Genomic DNA, 16,062 nt, shown 5'->3' on the forward strand with positions numbered 1-16,062 from the left:
GGCATGGACGCAGGGGAATGGTCTCTTCACCCGGACGTGTTTCAGGAGATCTGTTGCCGCTGGGGGGTGCCGGACGTCGACCTAATGGCGTCCCGGCACAACAACAAGGTCACAGCATTCATGGCACGATCTCACGATCACAGAGCTCTGGCGGCAGACGCCTTAGTTCAAGATTGGTCGCAGTTTCAACTCCCTTATGTGTTCCCACCTCTGGCACTGTTGCCCAGAGTGATACGCAAGATCAGGTCAGACTGCCGCCACGCCATTCTCGTCGCTCCAGACTGGCCGAGGAGGTCGTGGTACCCGGATCTGTGGCATCTCACGGTGGGCCAACCGTGGGCACTGCCAGACCGTCCAGACTTGCTGTCTCAAGGGCCGTTTTTCCATCTGAATTCTGCGGCCCTCAACCTGACTGTGTGGCCATTGAGTCCTGGATCCTAGCGTCTTCAGGGTTGTCTCAAGAGGTCATTGCCACTATGAGACAGGCCAGGAAACCAACGTCTGCCAAGATCTACCACAGGACGTGGAAGATATTCCTTTCTTGGTGCTCTGATCAGGGATTTTCTCCCTGGCCATTTGCATTGCCCACGTTTCTTTCCTTTCTTCAATCAGGATTGGAAAAAGGTTTGTCGCTCGGCTCCCTTAAGGGACAAGTCTCAGCGCTCTCTGTGTTCTTTCAAAAGCGTCTAGCCAGGCTTTCTCAGGTACGCACGTTCCTGCAAGGGGTTTGTCACATTGTTCCTCCTTACAGGCGGCCGTTAGAACCCTGGGATCTGAACAGGGTTCTGCTGGCCCTTCAGAAGGCACCCTTTGAACCTTTGAAAGATATTTCTCTTTCTCGCCTTTTGCAGAAAGTGGTCTTCCTAGTAGCAATCACCTCACTTCGGAGAGTGTCTGAGCTAGCAGCGCTGTCATGCAAAGCCCCTTTCCTGGTGTTTCACCAGGACAAGGTGGTGCTGCGCCCGGTTCCGGAATTCCTTCCTAAGGTGGTATCCACCTTTCCTCTCAATCAGGATATCTCCTTGCCTTCTTTTTGTCCTCATCCAGTTCATCAATGTGAAAGGGATTTGCATTTGTTAGATCTGGTGAGAGCACTCAGAATCTACATTTCCCGTACGGCGCCTCTGCGCCGCTCGGATGCACTCTTTGTCCTTGTCGCTGGTCAGCATAAGGGGTTACAGGCTTCCAAATCCACCCTGGCTTGGTGGATCAGGGAACCAATTCTTGAAGCCTACCGTTCTTCTGGGCTTCCGGTTCCCTCAGGGCTAAAGGCCCATTCTACCAGAGCCGTCGGTGCGTCCTGGGCTTTACGGCACCAGGCGACGGCTCAGCAGGTGTGCCAGGCGGCTACCTGGTCGAGCCTGCACACTTTCACCAAACACTATCAGGTGCATGCCTATGCTTCGGCGGATGCCAGCCTAGGTAGACGAGTCCTTCAGGCGGCGGTTGCCCACCTGTAGGAACGGGCCGTTTTACGGCTCTATTATGAGGTATTATTTTACCCACCCAGGGACTGCTTTTGGACGTCCCAATTGTCTGGGTCTCCCAATGGAGCGACAAAGAAGAAGGGAATTTTGTTTACTTACCGTAAATTCCTTTTCTTCTAGCTCCAATTGGGAGACCCAGCACCCGCCCTGTTGTTTTTTCGTGTACACATGTTGTTCATGTTGAATGGTTTCAGTTCTCCGAGATTCTTCGGATTGAAGTTACTTTAAACCAATTTATTTGCTTTCCTCCTTCTTGCTTTTGCACTAAAACTGAGGAACCCGTGATGCACGGGGGGGTGTATAGGCAGAAGGGGAGGGGCTTTACACTTTTAGTGTAATACTTTGTGTGGCCTCCGGAGGCATGAGCTATACACCCAACTGTCTGGGTCTCCCAATTGGAGCTAGAAGAAAAGGAATTTACGGTAAGTAAACAAAATTCCCTTCATTACACACACACACACACACACACACACACACACACACACACACACACACACACACACAAACACAAACACCCCTCTGGCAAAAATTAAGAGACCACTGCAACATTTTCAGTTTTTCTGATTTTTCTCTTTATAGGTATATTTTTTTAGTAAAATATAAATTGTTCTTTTATTCTACAAACTACTATTTTCAGAAAATAAATACAAAATTTTTTGCTTGGAAATTGGGAGACATGCTATCAGTAGTTTAAAGAATAAAAGAACAATTTACATTTTACTCAAATTTATCTATAAAGAGAAAAATCAGAAAAACTGAAAATGTTGCAGCGGTCTCTTAATTTTTGTCAGAGCTGTAGATAGATATAGATAATGTACACAAATGTATAAAAATAAATCATTTTAAAAAAATGACTTAGTGCGTCGCGGTATTTTTTGATTCTCAGCGCACATAAAGCAGACGGCTGCCACCCCCATCTGCCTGGCTTTATCTTGGCTGGCAATCAAAATACAGGGAAGCCCATTTTTTTTTCTTTTAGTTATTTAAAAAAAAAAAAAAAAAAAAAAAATGTGTGGGCTCCCGCTGCATTTTCTATTGCTAGCTCAGGGTAATCCAAGCAGCTACTGGCTGCTAACCCTCACTGCTTGCTGTTGCCTTCACTGGCAATGTAAAATCCAGGGAAGCCTTTTTTTTTTTTTTTTGTTAAAAAAAACTAAAACAAAAAAAAAAAGTGGGCTTTGCCATATTTCTCTATGGTAGACAGATACAGCAGGCAGGTACAGGCTGCTCCCAACCCCCAGCTGCCTATTTGTACCCAGCTGGGAACCTATAAAATATAGGAAATAATTAAAAAAAAAACAAAAAAAACAACAACATGGGCTTTGCCCAATTTTTGTGTGCAGCCAGGTACAACTAGGCAGCCGGGGATTGGAACACGCAGCACAGGGTGGCCTCCCCGTTGCAAATTGCAGTTCGCAGCCGCCCCAGAAAATGGCGCTTTCATAGAAGCGCCATCTTCTGGCGCTTTATCCAACTCTTCCAGCAGCCCTGGTGCCGGGTGGCATGCTGGGTAATATGGGGTCAATACCAGCTTTGTTTTACCAGCTGGTATTAAGCCCGAGGTTCTTAATGTCAGGCCAAGTTTGACAGTGGCCATTAAGAATCTCCTATAAAGGATTAAAAAAAGACACCACATAGAGAAAAAAAACTTTATTAGAAATATACACAGATACACTTAAGGACTCCATCTTTATGACTCCCTCTCACCCCTCAACAATACTGGTCTTCTGTCACTGATGCAGCTCTGCTATATCACAAAGCACGGGGGGAAGGAAGAATGCTTCTGCTCCCCATGCTGTCTAATCACTCAATGAATAAGCAAAGGCTGCGGGTTGGTAAGCGGTGACATCACCACTGCCACCGTTGCTATAGTAACCTAACGAGCGGGTTACTATAGCAACGGTGATCTCCGATCACCTGATTCCTGGTGCCGCTATTCACCTTCTGTGGCATTACAGTGTGAGCAGCCAACCCCTGCATGTGGGCTGACTCTGTAAAGAGCGCTGACATGCAGGGAGGGGGTGCTGAGCATGTGCCCGAGCATCTTACTGAGTATATCGCGTACTGAGATAATTTACAACATTCACACATGACTGGTCACATGGGTATGACTTCACGCAAGGTCCTATCGTCAGCGGTGGTTACTGGGAGGGCATAGCGATGATCAGACTTGGAAGCAGAAGCGGCGGGAGACAGAGTCTGCAGGATGCCTCGCGGGACCTGTATGTATGCAATGTTTATTATTAACTATATTCTTTATTTTACTGCCCCCCCACTCGCCCCATAACATAGCTAAAGCCTCAGATCAGTGATTGGATGCAGGATCGTGTTATCTTGATCCCGATCTTTACAAAACGATCGGGTTAGTCTCCCTGATCACCCATCACTACTCATGGCTGTACTAGCTCAAAAGGAGGGTGCGTCTACTTACTGAGCAAAGGGTCTGAATACTTTATGACCATGTGATATTTCAGTTTTTCTTGTTTAATAAATTTGCAAAAATTTCTACATTTCTGGGTTTTTTTCTTTGTTTCTTTGTCAAGATGGGGGATGGGGGCAGAGTGTACATTAATGAGGAAAAAATGAACTTTTTTGAATTGACCAAATGGCTGCAATGAAACAGTGAAAAATTTAAAGTAGCCTGAATACTTTCTGTATCCTGTGTGTAAATAAATATATGTTAATGTTCAGCTTATGAAAAATGGGAGCAAAAACAAGTTATCTAATATATATAAAGCTGAATGTGTGTGTGTGTGTGTGTGTGTGTATGCGTATGCATGTCCGGGATTGGCATCTGCACCATCACAGCTACAGCCACAAAATTTTGCACACTCACACTTCTGGACCTCGAGAGCGTTATAGGCTATGTTTTGAGGGGAAATTTTAACCCCACGTTTTATAGTTATTCGCCAAAAAACCTGCCTCCATTAAAGCGAATGGAGCTGGGAGCCACAGTGCAGCCAGAACTTCAGAAGAATACGCAGCCACGCCCTTAAATGGAATGTTGGCGTGTCACAATGCAGCCAGGGAAAGAGACAGACACAGACAGGGTAAGAAACAGACAGGGTAAGAGACAGACGCAAAGAGACAGACACAAAGAGACAGACTGACAGGTTAAGAGAGAGACAGGTTAAGAGGCAAACACAGCCAGGTAAAGAGAGACAGACACGGAAAGAGAGGGAAAGAGACAGACACAGGGAAAGAGACATAGCATTAGACAGGGAAAGAGACTGAGACAGACGGAGAAAGAGATTGAGACAGACAGGGAAAGAGACAGACAGAGAGAGAGACAGAGAGATATATACAGAGGGGGAGACAGACATTATAATTACATTTCTATTTGGTGGTTTTTTGTGCAGAATACATTTTTGTTAATACATTCTATTTTGTTAACAGCAGTTATTAACCCGGGCGAAGCCGAGTAGTACAGCTAGTGTTTTTATATTTTTGTTCAATGCAGATAGAATAGATATCCTGCACCTATATAATGTCATAACCCTCCTACATATTATAAATTTGTACTCTTTAGTGCCTTTCATGTGGCACTAAAGGGTGTTTAGCCTGGTTTAACATAAATAATTAAAAATGACGATGTTTTTAAATAGACAGGAAAAAGCTGTGGATATAAGGAGCGCAATAGGGTCTTACCAGTGTAAAATATGGTGACTTTTTAATAGGAAAACTACTCACCTGGAAAGGTTGAGACTCACAACCAGTATAGAGACATATAACAGCTGCAGCCGATCCCACGTGCTAAAGACAGAAGCAATACAAAAACCAGGATAATTGTGGTATACTCCACGCTGCTGTACAAAGAATCACTCCAAATAATAAAAGCAATGGTGATGGTTTATTCTATGCGTTTCAAAGAGATATCCCCTCTTCTTCCTCAAGGAACATCCAGAAAGATCGGTGGATTTTCCTGAGAAAGAAGAGAGGATATCTCTTCGAAACGCGTAGAATAAACCATCACCATTGCTTTTATTATTTGGAGTGCTTCTTTGTACAGCAGCGTGGAGTATACCACAGTTATCCTGGTTTTTGTATTGATGTTTTTAATAACACGCAAGGTAAGGTAGACCGCTGCGGGCTGATATCAGGTTGGAAAGGTCCATTGTTATTGGGCCCTTCCCAGCCTAAAAATACTAGCCGCAGCTGTCCTAGAAGTGGCACATGTACTGGCTGACATACCATCTAATGAGATGATTCCCTACCTACTAAAGAGTGTTCTGAAGACAGGTGCCGTATTGGAATTTCAGCCGTCCCACCTCTAACAGGTTTTATTCTTTAACTTTTTTTTTCTTTTATGGGGTGACTTCCCACTATTGACGTAAAATAAAAGCAGAGAATTTTCCTTTCTTAAAAAATAAAAAAAACCCACAAAAACCCGTCATTCTTGTGTGATGTGACACACACACACACACACACACACACACACACACACACACACACACACACACACACACCACCTACATTGCAGACAGGTTGAAGACTTGTTTTTATCAGAAATGAGCATTCCTAGAAAAAAACTTTTCCTGAAGATCAGGCAGTGTAACACCCTACTGATCAGTTGTTGAGCAAGCAAAATGCTCATCCACTGGGTGATATGGTTTTTTTTGTTGGTTTTCTTCAGGTCTCATTCACACACCAATATTTTTGGATCGGTGTTTGTATGACAATCAGGAGTGGCACCTCCAGAGAAAAAGTATAATTGAAAGATTGACACCTGTTCTGTAATTTGGAGACTTCTGATAACACATACTGATAATAATAATAATAAGTTTTATTTCTATAGCGCCAACATATTCCACAGCGCTTTACAATTCAGAGGGGACATGTACAAACAATATGAGACAACACAAAATAACAAAATTAAGATACCAGGAGGAGTGAGGGCCCTGCTTGTAAGCTTACAGTTTATGAGGGAATAGGGGAGACACAAAAGGTGAATTGGGGGGAGAAAAGCTTGTCATGTATGGTACAGCCATTGATTTAATAGGGGATTCAAAACCAGCTGCGTGGACCGGTCGCCAGCCAAAATTTATACAGGTACAGAATGTAAAAAAGTACATGAAGATGAAGGAACCATAAAATATAGGGGACAAGAATTGGAAGTAAATTTTATGAAGGGCAGAATGGGACTAGATTAGATGAGGGAGGTGAGGTGAAAGTCTAGTCTAAAGAAATGCGTTTTTAGGGCCTGCTTAAAGGTGTGGATGTTGGGAATTAATTTGATTGATCTTGGTAGTGTGTCCCAAAGCATAGGCGCAGCTCGTGAGAAATCTTGAACACGGGAGTGGGAGGTTCGAATTGTTGAGGATGTCAGTCTTAGGTCATTAGCAGAACGGGGGGCACGGGTGGGGTGATAGACCGAGATGAGGGAGGAGATGTAGGATGGTGCGGAGCCGTGGAGAGCTTTGTGAATGAGAGTGATAAGTTTATGTTGGATTCTGTAGCGGATAGGCAACCAGTGTAATGACTGGCACAGAGCAGAGGCATCAGTGAAGCTGTTGGAGAGGAAAATACTGGTGTGAATTAGGCCGAAAAATAATCGTTGTTGGCAACACATTGTTGTATGTTAACAGGATCTGTTAAAACAAACTAATAAACTACCGTTGATCAGAAAATAAGCTAATCCATGGTAATTAAGTGCTGCACGGTGGGTGGTGTAAATCCTCCCTTGCTCAATTTTTGACCTTACCAGTGTAAGAATGCATACATAGAGTGCAGTAAATGCATAAATAGTTCACTTAAGCTCAACCATTTTTATTTTAACATGGATTTCCCAGTTTAGTGTTCTGTTTATAAGAAAGAAACTGATAAAAGAATATTTGCTGTTTTCTCCTAACAATGTCTTCTGTACAATCTTACTGATATGCAGATATGTATTCCTTCACTCCGGTGTACAGATAATGTTCAATCTTGACAAGGTCCACATTATTTTGGATGAGATGGTGTTAAATGGCTGCGCCGTAGAAACAAACAAGAGTCGGATCCTTGCTCCACTCCTGGTGCTCGATAAAGTTGGAGACAGCTGAACTTTCCCTGGATTTCCACACACTGCCCTCCCCAAATGTCTTCATAGGTTTATTTCGAGCTAGACAACACTCGAGGAGTTATAATCGGCCATCATTGAAGACTGCTGAGAACATTCATCTGTCCAGATGCTCCATGGTTGGTTCAGATTTATCTAGGCACTGGTATGGGAGTGCACACAGGGCACTACGATGGCTATATCCGTATTACAGCTACAGCTGTCACTTATAGTATAAGACTCACATTCGCAACTGGTGCCCTAAACAGCACGGTATGCGAATATGAAATACCAACGAAGTATGCATCATGAACCGTTATAAAAAGGAAAAAAAAGGTCCTTAATAAAAAAAAACTAAGAAATTAACAACTGTGCACACATAAAGAAGGAAGCAGTTTGTAGCTGGGTGGATTTTTTTTTTTCCTTGTTTTAAAAAAAAAAAAAAAAAAGCTACTTTTTGGATTGCTACTTCCAATAGGTGGCACTAGAGTTTGTCTCCTTTCCTGAAGAGACAATTTGAATAATTCCCTGATGGGCATTGCAGCTTTAAGTCGCCTGAACACTGACAGCCAGACTGGTTTGTCAGGTCTCCATGAGGAGAATAGTCTTCCCCCGTGGTCCCCACATAGCTTCTCATACAGCCAGATCAGTTACCCACACTTTGCACTGACGAGGGGCAATCACCCCGAAACACCGTGTCTGCAAATTGGAATTCTGATTTGGCATATATCCTAGGTCGTATGAAAAGGCTTGTTAAAAGGCCACTTTTGACTGTTAGGATTGCTACTTCCAATAGGTGGCGCTAGAGTTTGTCTCCTTTCCTGGAGAGACAACTTAAAAAAAAATAAAAAATTATACACACATACGCCCTCTGCAACGCGTCCGTTAACTAGAAGGAAGCACTAAGGAAATGATTAGAATAAAAAATGACATGTAGGTCCTCGCATGCTGTGGATTTCTACATCTGCAACATGCCCTGTGTTGTAAATTTCAGATTTAATTCACCACAGTGCAATGATAGGAACTCACAGCAAAGTTAAAGGAACCTGTCAGGTGTAATATGCACCCAGAGCCACGAGCAGTTCTGGGTGTATATTGCTATTCCCTGCCTAACCGTCCATGTATACACTAACATAAAAAAAATTGTTTAAAAGAACTGAGAGTCCTCAGTGGTTGATACACTAACATAGATACTTTTCCTAAAGATCTTTTATTGTATGCTAATGAGCGCAGGGACTAGTCCCCTGGGCGTTCGTCGCCCCTCATTAGCATATTAGTATACCCCTGTGGGCGTGCTGTCATGCTAATGAATACGCAGCGTCACAGGATGATCTCACTCCCCTCTCCGCCGCCATCACTGGATTTCGGCTCAGTGCGGGTCATGCGCACTACTTCAGTTTGAAGGACGCATACACCCAGCTTCATAGTGCACATGACCCAATCTCCGGGGTCATGAGCCGAAATTCAGTGTCCGGTGGTGATGGCAGCGGAGAGGTGAGCTCATCCTGTGATGCTGTGTATTCATTACCATGACAGCACGCCCACAGGGGTATACTAATATGCTAATGAGGGGTGACACACCCAGGGGACTAGTCCCTGCGCTCATTAGCATACAATAAAATATCTTTAGAAATACATTTTCTAAAGATCTCTTGATCTATGGTAGTGTATACAGGGACGGTAAGGCAGGGATTAGCAATATGCACCCAGAACTGCTCCTGGTACAGGGTGCATATTGCAACTGACAGGTTCCCTTTAAACACCACTAAAACTGCTACCACTATATACCTTTTATTGTAACAATGAAAACCACACCATAAAAACGAGGTCACTTTCTGGTTTTCCTCTTGTGTGTATTCCTTTGTTGTTTTTTTTTTTTTTTCTTTAACAATTAAACTATGAACTAAAGCATAACTTTTTTGATGGTGTGAGTTCTTTGTTGATGTTTTTGTGATTTTAATCACTTAAGGACCAACCACTTGGTACGTAAATGACCGAGCCTTATTTTTTAGATCTTACCAGTGTTGCTTTATGAGGTTATAACTCTGGAACACTTCAACAGATCCCAGTAATTCTGAGACTTTTTTTTTGTTTTTTTTTTTAACATATTGTTTTGGTCAATATTATTTGCGTTTAAATATCAAAAATTCGGCAAAAAAATTAGAAAATTTCACAATTTTCAAACTTTGATTTTTTTTACGCCCTTAAACCAGATAGTCATACCACACAAAATAGTTAATAAATAACATTTTCCACATGTCTACTTTTATATCAGCAACATTTTTTAAACATATTTTTTTTTTTCAGAAGTGCTAAAAGTTTATTAGCAACTTCTCATTTTTCCAACAAAATTAATAGAACCATTTTGTTTATGGACCACATCACATTTAAAATTACTTTTATTGGGCTTCTGTGACAGAAAATACACAAAAGTAGCTACATTCTAAAAACTGCACCCCTCAAACCACATCCAAGAAGTTTATTAACCTTTAAGGTGCTTCACAGAACTAAAGCAATGTGTAAGAAAAAATGAATTTATTTTTTTCCCCCCACAAAAATGTTAAAGCTCCATATTTTGCATTTGCAAAAGAGTAACAGAAAAAAAATACATCATGCAAATTCTTGTGCAATTTCTCCTGAGGAAAGATACTTTTGGAAAGTAAAATTGAATGCATTCGATAACAGACACTGTGCTGCGTTTGTAGAGCCCCTGGTGTGCCTTAACAGTGTAAACTCCCACAAATCACCCCATTTTGAAAAATTGACCCCTCAAGGAATTTATCTAGATTTGTGGTGAGCTCCTTGAAAACCCCCAAGTGCTTCACAGAATTTTATAACATTTGAGCCCTGAAAATAAAAAAACAAACATTTTTTCCAACAAAAATTATTTTAGCTCCATATTTTTAATTTTCTCAAGGTTAATAAGAGAAATTGAACCATAATATTTGTTGTGCAATTTCTCCTGATTACGCCAATAACCTAAATGTGGTGGAAAACTATTGTTTGTGTGCACTGCAGGGCTCTGAAGGGAAGGAGCACCATTTGTACTTGTACTCCTCAAGTAATTTATCTAGGGGTGTGATGAGCATCTTGAACCCATTGGTGTTCCACAGAATTTTATAATATTGGGCCAAGAAAATGAAATATTACGGGGGGGGGGGGGGTGTTTCAACAAAAATTATTATGAAAGCACAAATTTTATTTTTTTACAAAGGTAACAGGAGAGAATGGGCCACAAACTTTGTTAGACAATTTCTAAGTATGGCAGTACCCCATATGTGATCACAAACTACTTTTCAGGCACAGTGCAAAGCTCAGAAAGGAAAGAATGCCATTTCGAAGTGCAGATTTGGCTGGAATGGTTTTCGGGTACCATGTCACATTGGCGGAGCTACTGAGATGCCAGAACAGCAGAAATCCCCCACAAGTGGCCCCATCTTACAAATTGCAGCCTCAATGAATTCATCTATGGGTGCAGTGATCATATTGTCACCACAGGTATGTCACAAAATATTATACCATTGGGTGGTGAAGAAAAATGAATTACATTTTTATCACTAAAATGTTTTCACAAGGAGAAATAGAAAAAAAAATAACAGCACAAATATTACACAATTTCTTGTGAACAACAATTTTGATACCTAGCCAAGATAAAGGCCGACAGCTGGGGGCTGGTATTGTCAGATCTGGGAGGTCCATGCTTATTGGACTGCCCCGCAGCCTAAAAATAGCAACATGCAGCCTCCCCAGAATTGTCGCATTTATTAGATGCGACAAACCTGGTGCTGTTCCCGGCTCTTCCCAATTGCGCTGGTGCGGTGGCAATCTGGGTAATAAGGAGTTAATAGCAGCACACAGACGCCACTAAGTTCTGGATTAGTAATTGCAGGTGTCTATGAGACACCCCCATCACTAATCTGTAAGTGAAAGTAAATAAACACAAACACTAAAAAAAAAATCCTTTATTTGTAATAAAATATGAAATCCACCCTCTTTCACCACTTTATTAACCCACAAAACACCCCTGCAGGTCCGATGTAATCCATGCGAGGTCCCACAGTGATCCTGGCACTACTACATCTGAGTCACAGCACGCGGCCATAGAGCATGACTGCCTGCTGTGACTGTAGAGACTGAGCCGCAATCAGCAGGGACGTCACGCAAGTAATTTGTGGTCACAGCTGGAGATTCCCACCTGTGACTGCAAATAACTTGAGTGATGTCATCGCTCATTTTCTGCCAGGAGGTGCAAATTTGGTGCTGAAATCTGGTACAGACATTTCAGCACCAAATTTGCACCTCTTGGCAGAAGAAAAGATTTTTTTACCTTTTTGGGCCAAGAGATGCAAATTTGGTAATGACATTTTTACACCATATTTATGCACCCAATCTACACCACCTGGCAGAAAACTGCGTTTTTTTTTATGCGGTTTTGATGCGTTGTTTTTTTTTGCCAGGAGGTGTATATTGGGTGTATGACTATGGTGTGAACATTACAGCACTAACTCTGCATCCCTTGGCAAAAAAAAAAAATGCAGTTTTCTGCCAGAAGATGCAGGGGAGTTCACTGAGTTTAATGAGATCACTTGAGGTCCTCTGAGGTCAGGTTACCTGCAGTCATAGGTGGAGGATCATGGCGTTGTCCAGTTGTGACCGCAAATAACGAGTGATGTCACCGCTGATCACGGTGCAGTCATTCTCTGTCTGCACTCACAGCAGGCAGTCATGCTCCATTGCTCACTGTCACTCAGATGTAGCAGAGCTGAATTGTCATGGGACATCATGTGAATTTCCTCGGCCCTGCAGGGGTGTTTTGACGGGTTAATAAAGTGGTGAAAGAGGGTGGGTTTTTTTTTGTTTTTATTCCAAATAAAGGATTTTTTCTTTATTGTTCCTATGGGAGACCCAGACCATGGGTGTATAGCTACTGCCTCCGGAGGACACACAAAGTTACTACACTCAAAACGTGTAGCTCCTCCCTCCTAGCATATACACCCCCTGCTAGCCAGACCTAGCCAGTTTCATGCTTTGTGTCAGGAGGATCACACACACACATGCATCCTTTTTTGATTTTTCATTTTTTCTACAGATTTGGAAGAAAAGCGGGTCCACTGGACCCCTGGCATGTCCCTTCACACCCCCCTGGCGGCGGTGCTGTTAAGGTTGATTCAGGGCAAGAGCCCTTCATGCCGCGCTCCTTCACCATCCCTTAGGGGCTCTGGCTTGAAGTTAGAGCCAACACGGTTCTCACTGCCTTGCAGGAGACCGGCCTCCATCCGCAGCCCTTTGGCAGGACCCTGCTGGACGGAGCACTGGACCCCCACCCCACCAGGGACTGGACCCTGCGTCTCAAAGCTAAGTATAGAGACGTTATTCAGAGGGTCCTTCTGCAATGTGGGGCACTTTATTGGGGGGACAGTGATTGACTTTGATAATGCTGCTTTTACTGTGTTTCCGGCCGGTTCCACGGGTTTTACTGTGTACCGCGCCGATGATGCCTGATTTTCGGCCGCATGCATAACTCTAGGCCCCGGCTTCAGCCGCGGCCTAGTTTTCGTTTCGTTCCCCTGCATGTCAGTCATGCAGGGGGACGCTGCAGCGCCGCCCAACCGCCGCTCTGCACAGGGGAGGACACTCCTTGTTGGGAGATGATTCCCTCCCCTGTACATCTTCTTAGCCCTCCGATTCCCGCTCCTGGGTTAACCCCCGCCCTCCCCCCTCACTCTAGCGCCATTTTCTCAGCGTTCTTAGTACGCTGATCGGCGCTGGCTGCTCTGCAGTGCAGAGGGAGTGGATATCTGGCTGGGGGTCCAGGCTTGGAACCTGGGGGGGCACTCACAATAGCGGCCTGATAAGTCACAACCTCTGGTTGTGCACTTTTTATACACTATCAGGGCATTCTGAAGGAGTTAATTCTTTATTTTAGAACCTCCTCCTCAGCAGCATGTCTCACTAGGAGCAAAGCTCCAAGGCTGTACACTACATGCTCTGCATGTAAGCTTATATTGCCTGAACCGGCCCATACTGTAATGGTTCTTATGTGGTGGTGCCTCAGCCTGGAGTCGCCCCAGGCTGAACCCCACCTCTGCAGCAGGTCTCACAGAGCGAGGCTGCAGGCTGTTTTTATTATCCACTGCTGGTGGGCTCGTACGGCGAGCTCATAACCACTGTGGCCCCTCAGCTTGGAGGCTCATTCATGGTCCCTCCAGCTGCTCCGGGTTCGGTGGCTGACCCCTGGGGGAATCTTTTTTCCAGGGGTCGGCTGTCCCGGCATCTGCTGAGCATGCAGCCCCCTTCTCAGGGCGTTTTCTGCTTGCTCAGCAAAGCTCACAGACCCCGTCCTCCTGACAGGGAGACGCAGGGTCCCCTGTCCTCCCCGTCCCGCAGCTCCGATACGAGCTGACTCACTGGACGAGGAGGATGTCTCTATCAGGGGCTCGGACGCTGCCTTAGGTACTTTGATCCGTCCGTAGGTGACGCGGATGCGAATGATTGGATTGCGTCCATTATACTTGTATTGGACCTCCATCCGCCTGTATCAGGGGAGTATTCCCCGCTGGCAAAAGGCATCAGTATACCTTTAAGGAGTGTGTTCCTTAACCACTCCAGTTTTCAGGCCGCTGCGTCCAAGCCCGCAGCCTGTCCTGCAGATCCCACAGCGGGGTTCTGCTGCCTGTCTCTCCCTTCCATCAGAGGTGGTCAAGGAGTGTACTCATTCGCCAAGGGTGGCCACTCCGGTGTCTAGACTTTCAGCCCGGATAGTTGTATCAGTGGCTGACGGCACCTCTATAAGGATCCCACGGTACATTAATTTTGTACTGTACCTCAATCCGCCGGAGTTACCTTATCTAGGTGAACACAACGTGTGTTCCTTAAACCACTCCAGTTTTCAGGCCCCTGTGACCAGCCCAGGGTCCGCTCTGACAGTCGCTTCTCATGAAGCGTGATTCTGAGGACTGTGTTTCCCCTGTCCACCAATGGTGGTCAAGAGGTGGGCTCATTCACCTCAGGTGGCTCAGCCCGGACCGTTATGTCAGTGGCTGATGGCTCCTCAGAGGAGATGCATTCCCTCACAGGGACTCTATGCCCAAGACGGTTGCCTGAACTTCCAGACTTCAGTCTTTTCATCCTCTGCCAAGTCTGCCATGCTGGACACCGCACGGCGGTGGTCTTGGCTACTTTCCTCGCTATCCGCAGGCTCCTGTGGCTTCGGAAATGGAAGGCAGAGGCCTCTATAGAGGGTCCTTACTGGGCTCCCCTTTGGTGGGACCAGTCTCTTCGGAACCAACTAGATGAAATTTAGGAAGCTCTCGGCGAGGAGAGTTCTTCCTTGCCACAAACCTAAACCAGGGAACCTGTCCAGGGCAGGAATCAGTTGAGGTTTCGGTGGTTTCCGTTCCTCCATCTGATCGTCCTCTAGCTCGGCCTAGGTTCATAGAACCAATTGGCTTGAAGCTGCGTCTTTAGAAGACCGCAGGAGATGCTGCCACTTAGTCAGCTTCCTCCGAGCTATCTAGCCGCCAACCTCCTCCTGGTCGGTGGCAGGCTCTCTCCACTTGGCAACGTATGGTTCTAACACGTCTCCGTTCAGTGGGGGCGGGATTATATCTCCCATGGCTACAGGATGGAATTCTGTCCACCCGCCAAACAGATTTTTTCTGTCACCTCCTCCCGGCTCCAAGGCTTCTCACAGGCCGTGCATTTCTTGCAGGCCAATGGAGTAATTGTACCGGTTCCCGACTGGGAACGGTTCTGAGATTTTTGTTTAAATCTATTTCCAGTCCCCGAACAGGGCGGTGCCTTCCGGCCTGGATCTTTAGCTTTTCAAGCATGGTCAGGTGTGGCGTTTTCACATGGAGTCTCAGTCTTGTTCCGTGTGTTTTTTTCACCGGACCAATCAAGAACCCAAGGAGATTCCCTAGCAGCCATCGGCATCAGAGATGCCTTTCTGCAGGGGTCAATCGCAGGTTCACACCAGCGTTGACTACGTTTTGCCATCAGAGTGGTCCAATTCGTGGCTCTTCCCTTGCGGTTAGCCACGGCCCATCGAGTATTCTCATGGGGCTGCTGTGATTAGGGTCCTGCACCCCTAAGGTTTGGCAGTGATCGTTTGCCCTGGACGGCCTTCTTCTCAGGGCTTCATCCAGTGCAGACTCTTAGCAGAGTACTTCGCTTACTCTCGCCACTCTAACCTTTTCGGGTGGCTTGTCATTCTGTTCAAGTCCACTCTGACTTCGAACCAGAGGTTCTCAGGGACGCAATTCGAGACTCTGTCAGCTCTTGTGAAGCCGCTCTTAGTCGATCAGTAGTCCCTCCGCTGGCGGTCGACGTCGTTCTATCAGACACCAAATACAGGTGCTGGTCAGACGGTGGCGTCAATGGAAGCGATTCCCTGCCCGCCTGCGTCCTCTGAGACTGGATGTTTTCCGCTGTACACGCGAACTCCCTCCTTCCACGGTGTGGTGGCTTTGCCACTGACCGGGGGCTTGTTTGCAGTGGTGGTTTCGGCCACTCTGTCTCAGGGACGCTCCTTCCTGGCCC

The 16,062-nt window shown here is 45.3% G+C and overlaps 1 protein-coding gene across 1 annotated transcript in view; it reads left to right on the forward strand.

Annotated features, from left to right (window-relative positions):
* The window catches only part of AP4S1 (adaptor related protein complex 4 subunit sigma 1), a 64,446-nt gene extending 55,088 nt beyond the window's left edge, over positions 1-9,358 (forward strand). The window contains exon 5 of the mRNA XM_075330260.1: positions 7,397-9,358. Coding sequence (XP_075186375.1) covers positions 7,397-7,525 — 129 coding nt within the window. The 3' untranslated portion in view covers positions 7,526-9,358. The remainder of the gene's footprint in view (positions 1-7,396) is intronic.
* Positions 9,359-16,062: the final 6,704 nt, after the last annotated feature.

This window comes from Anomaloglossus baeobatrachus, chromosome 12, assembly GCF_048569485.1.
Source record: "Anomaloglossus baeobatrachus isolate aAnoBae1 chromosome 12, aAnoBae1.hap1, whole genome shotgun sequence".
Taxonomy (NCBI): Eukaryota; Metazoa; Chordata; class Amphibia; order Anura; family Aromobatidae; genus Anomaloglossus; species Anomaloglossus baeobatrachus.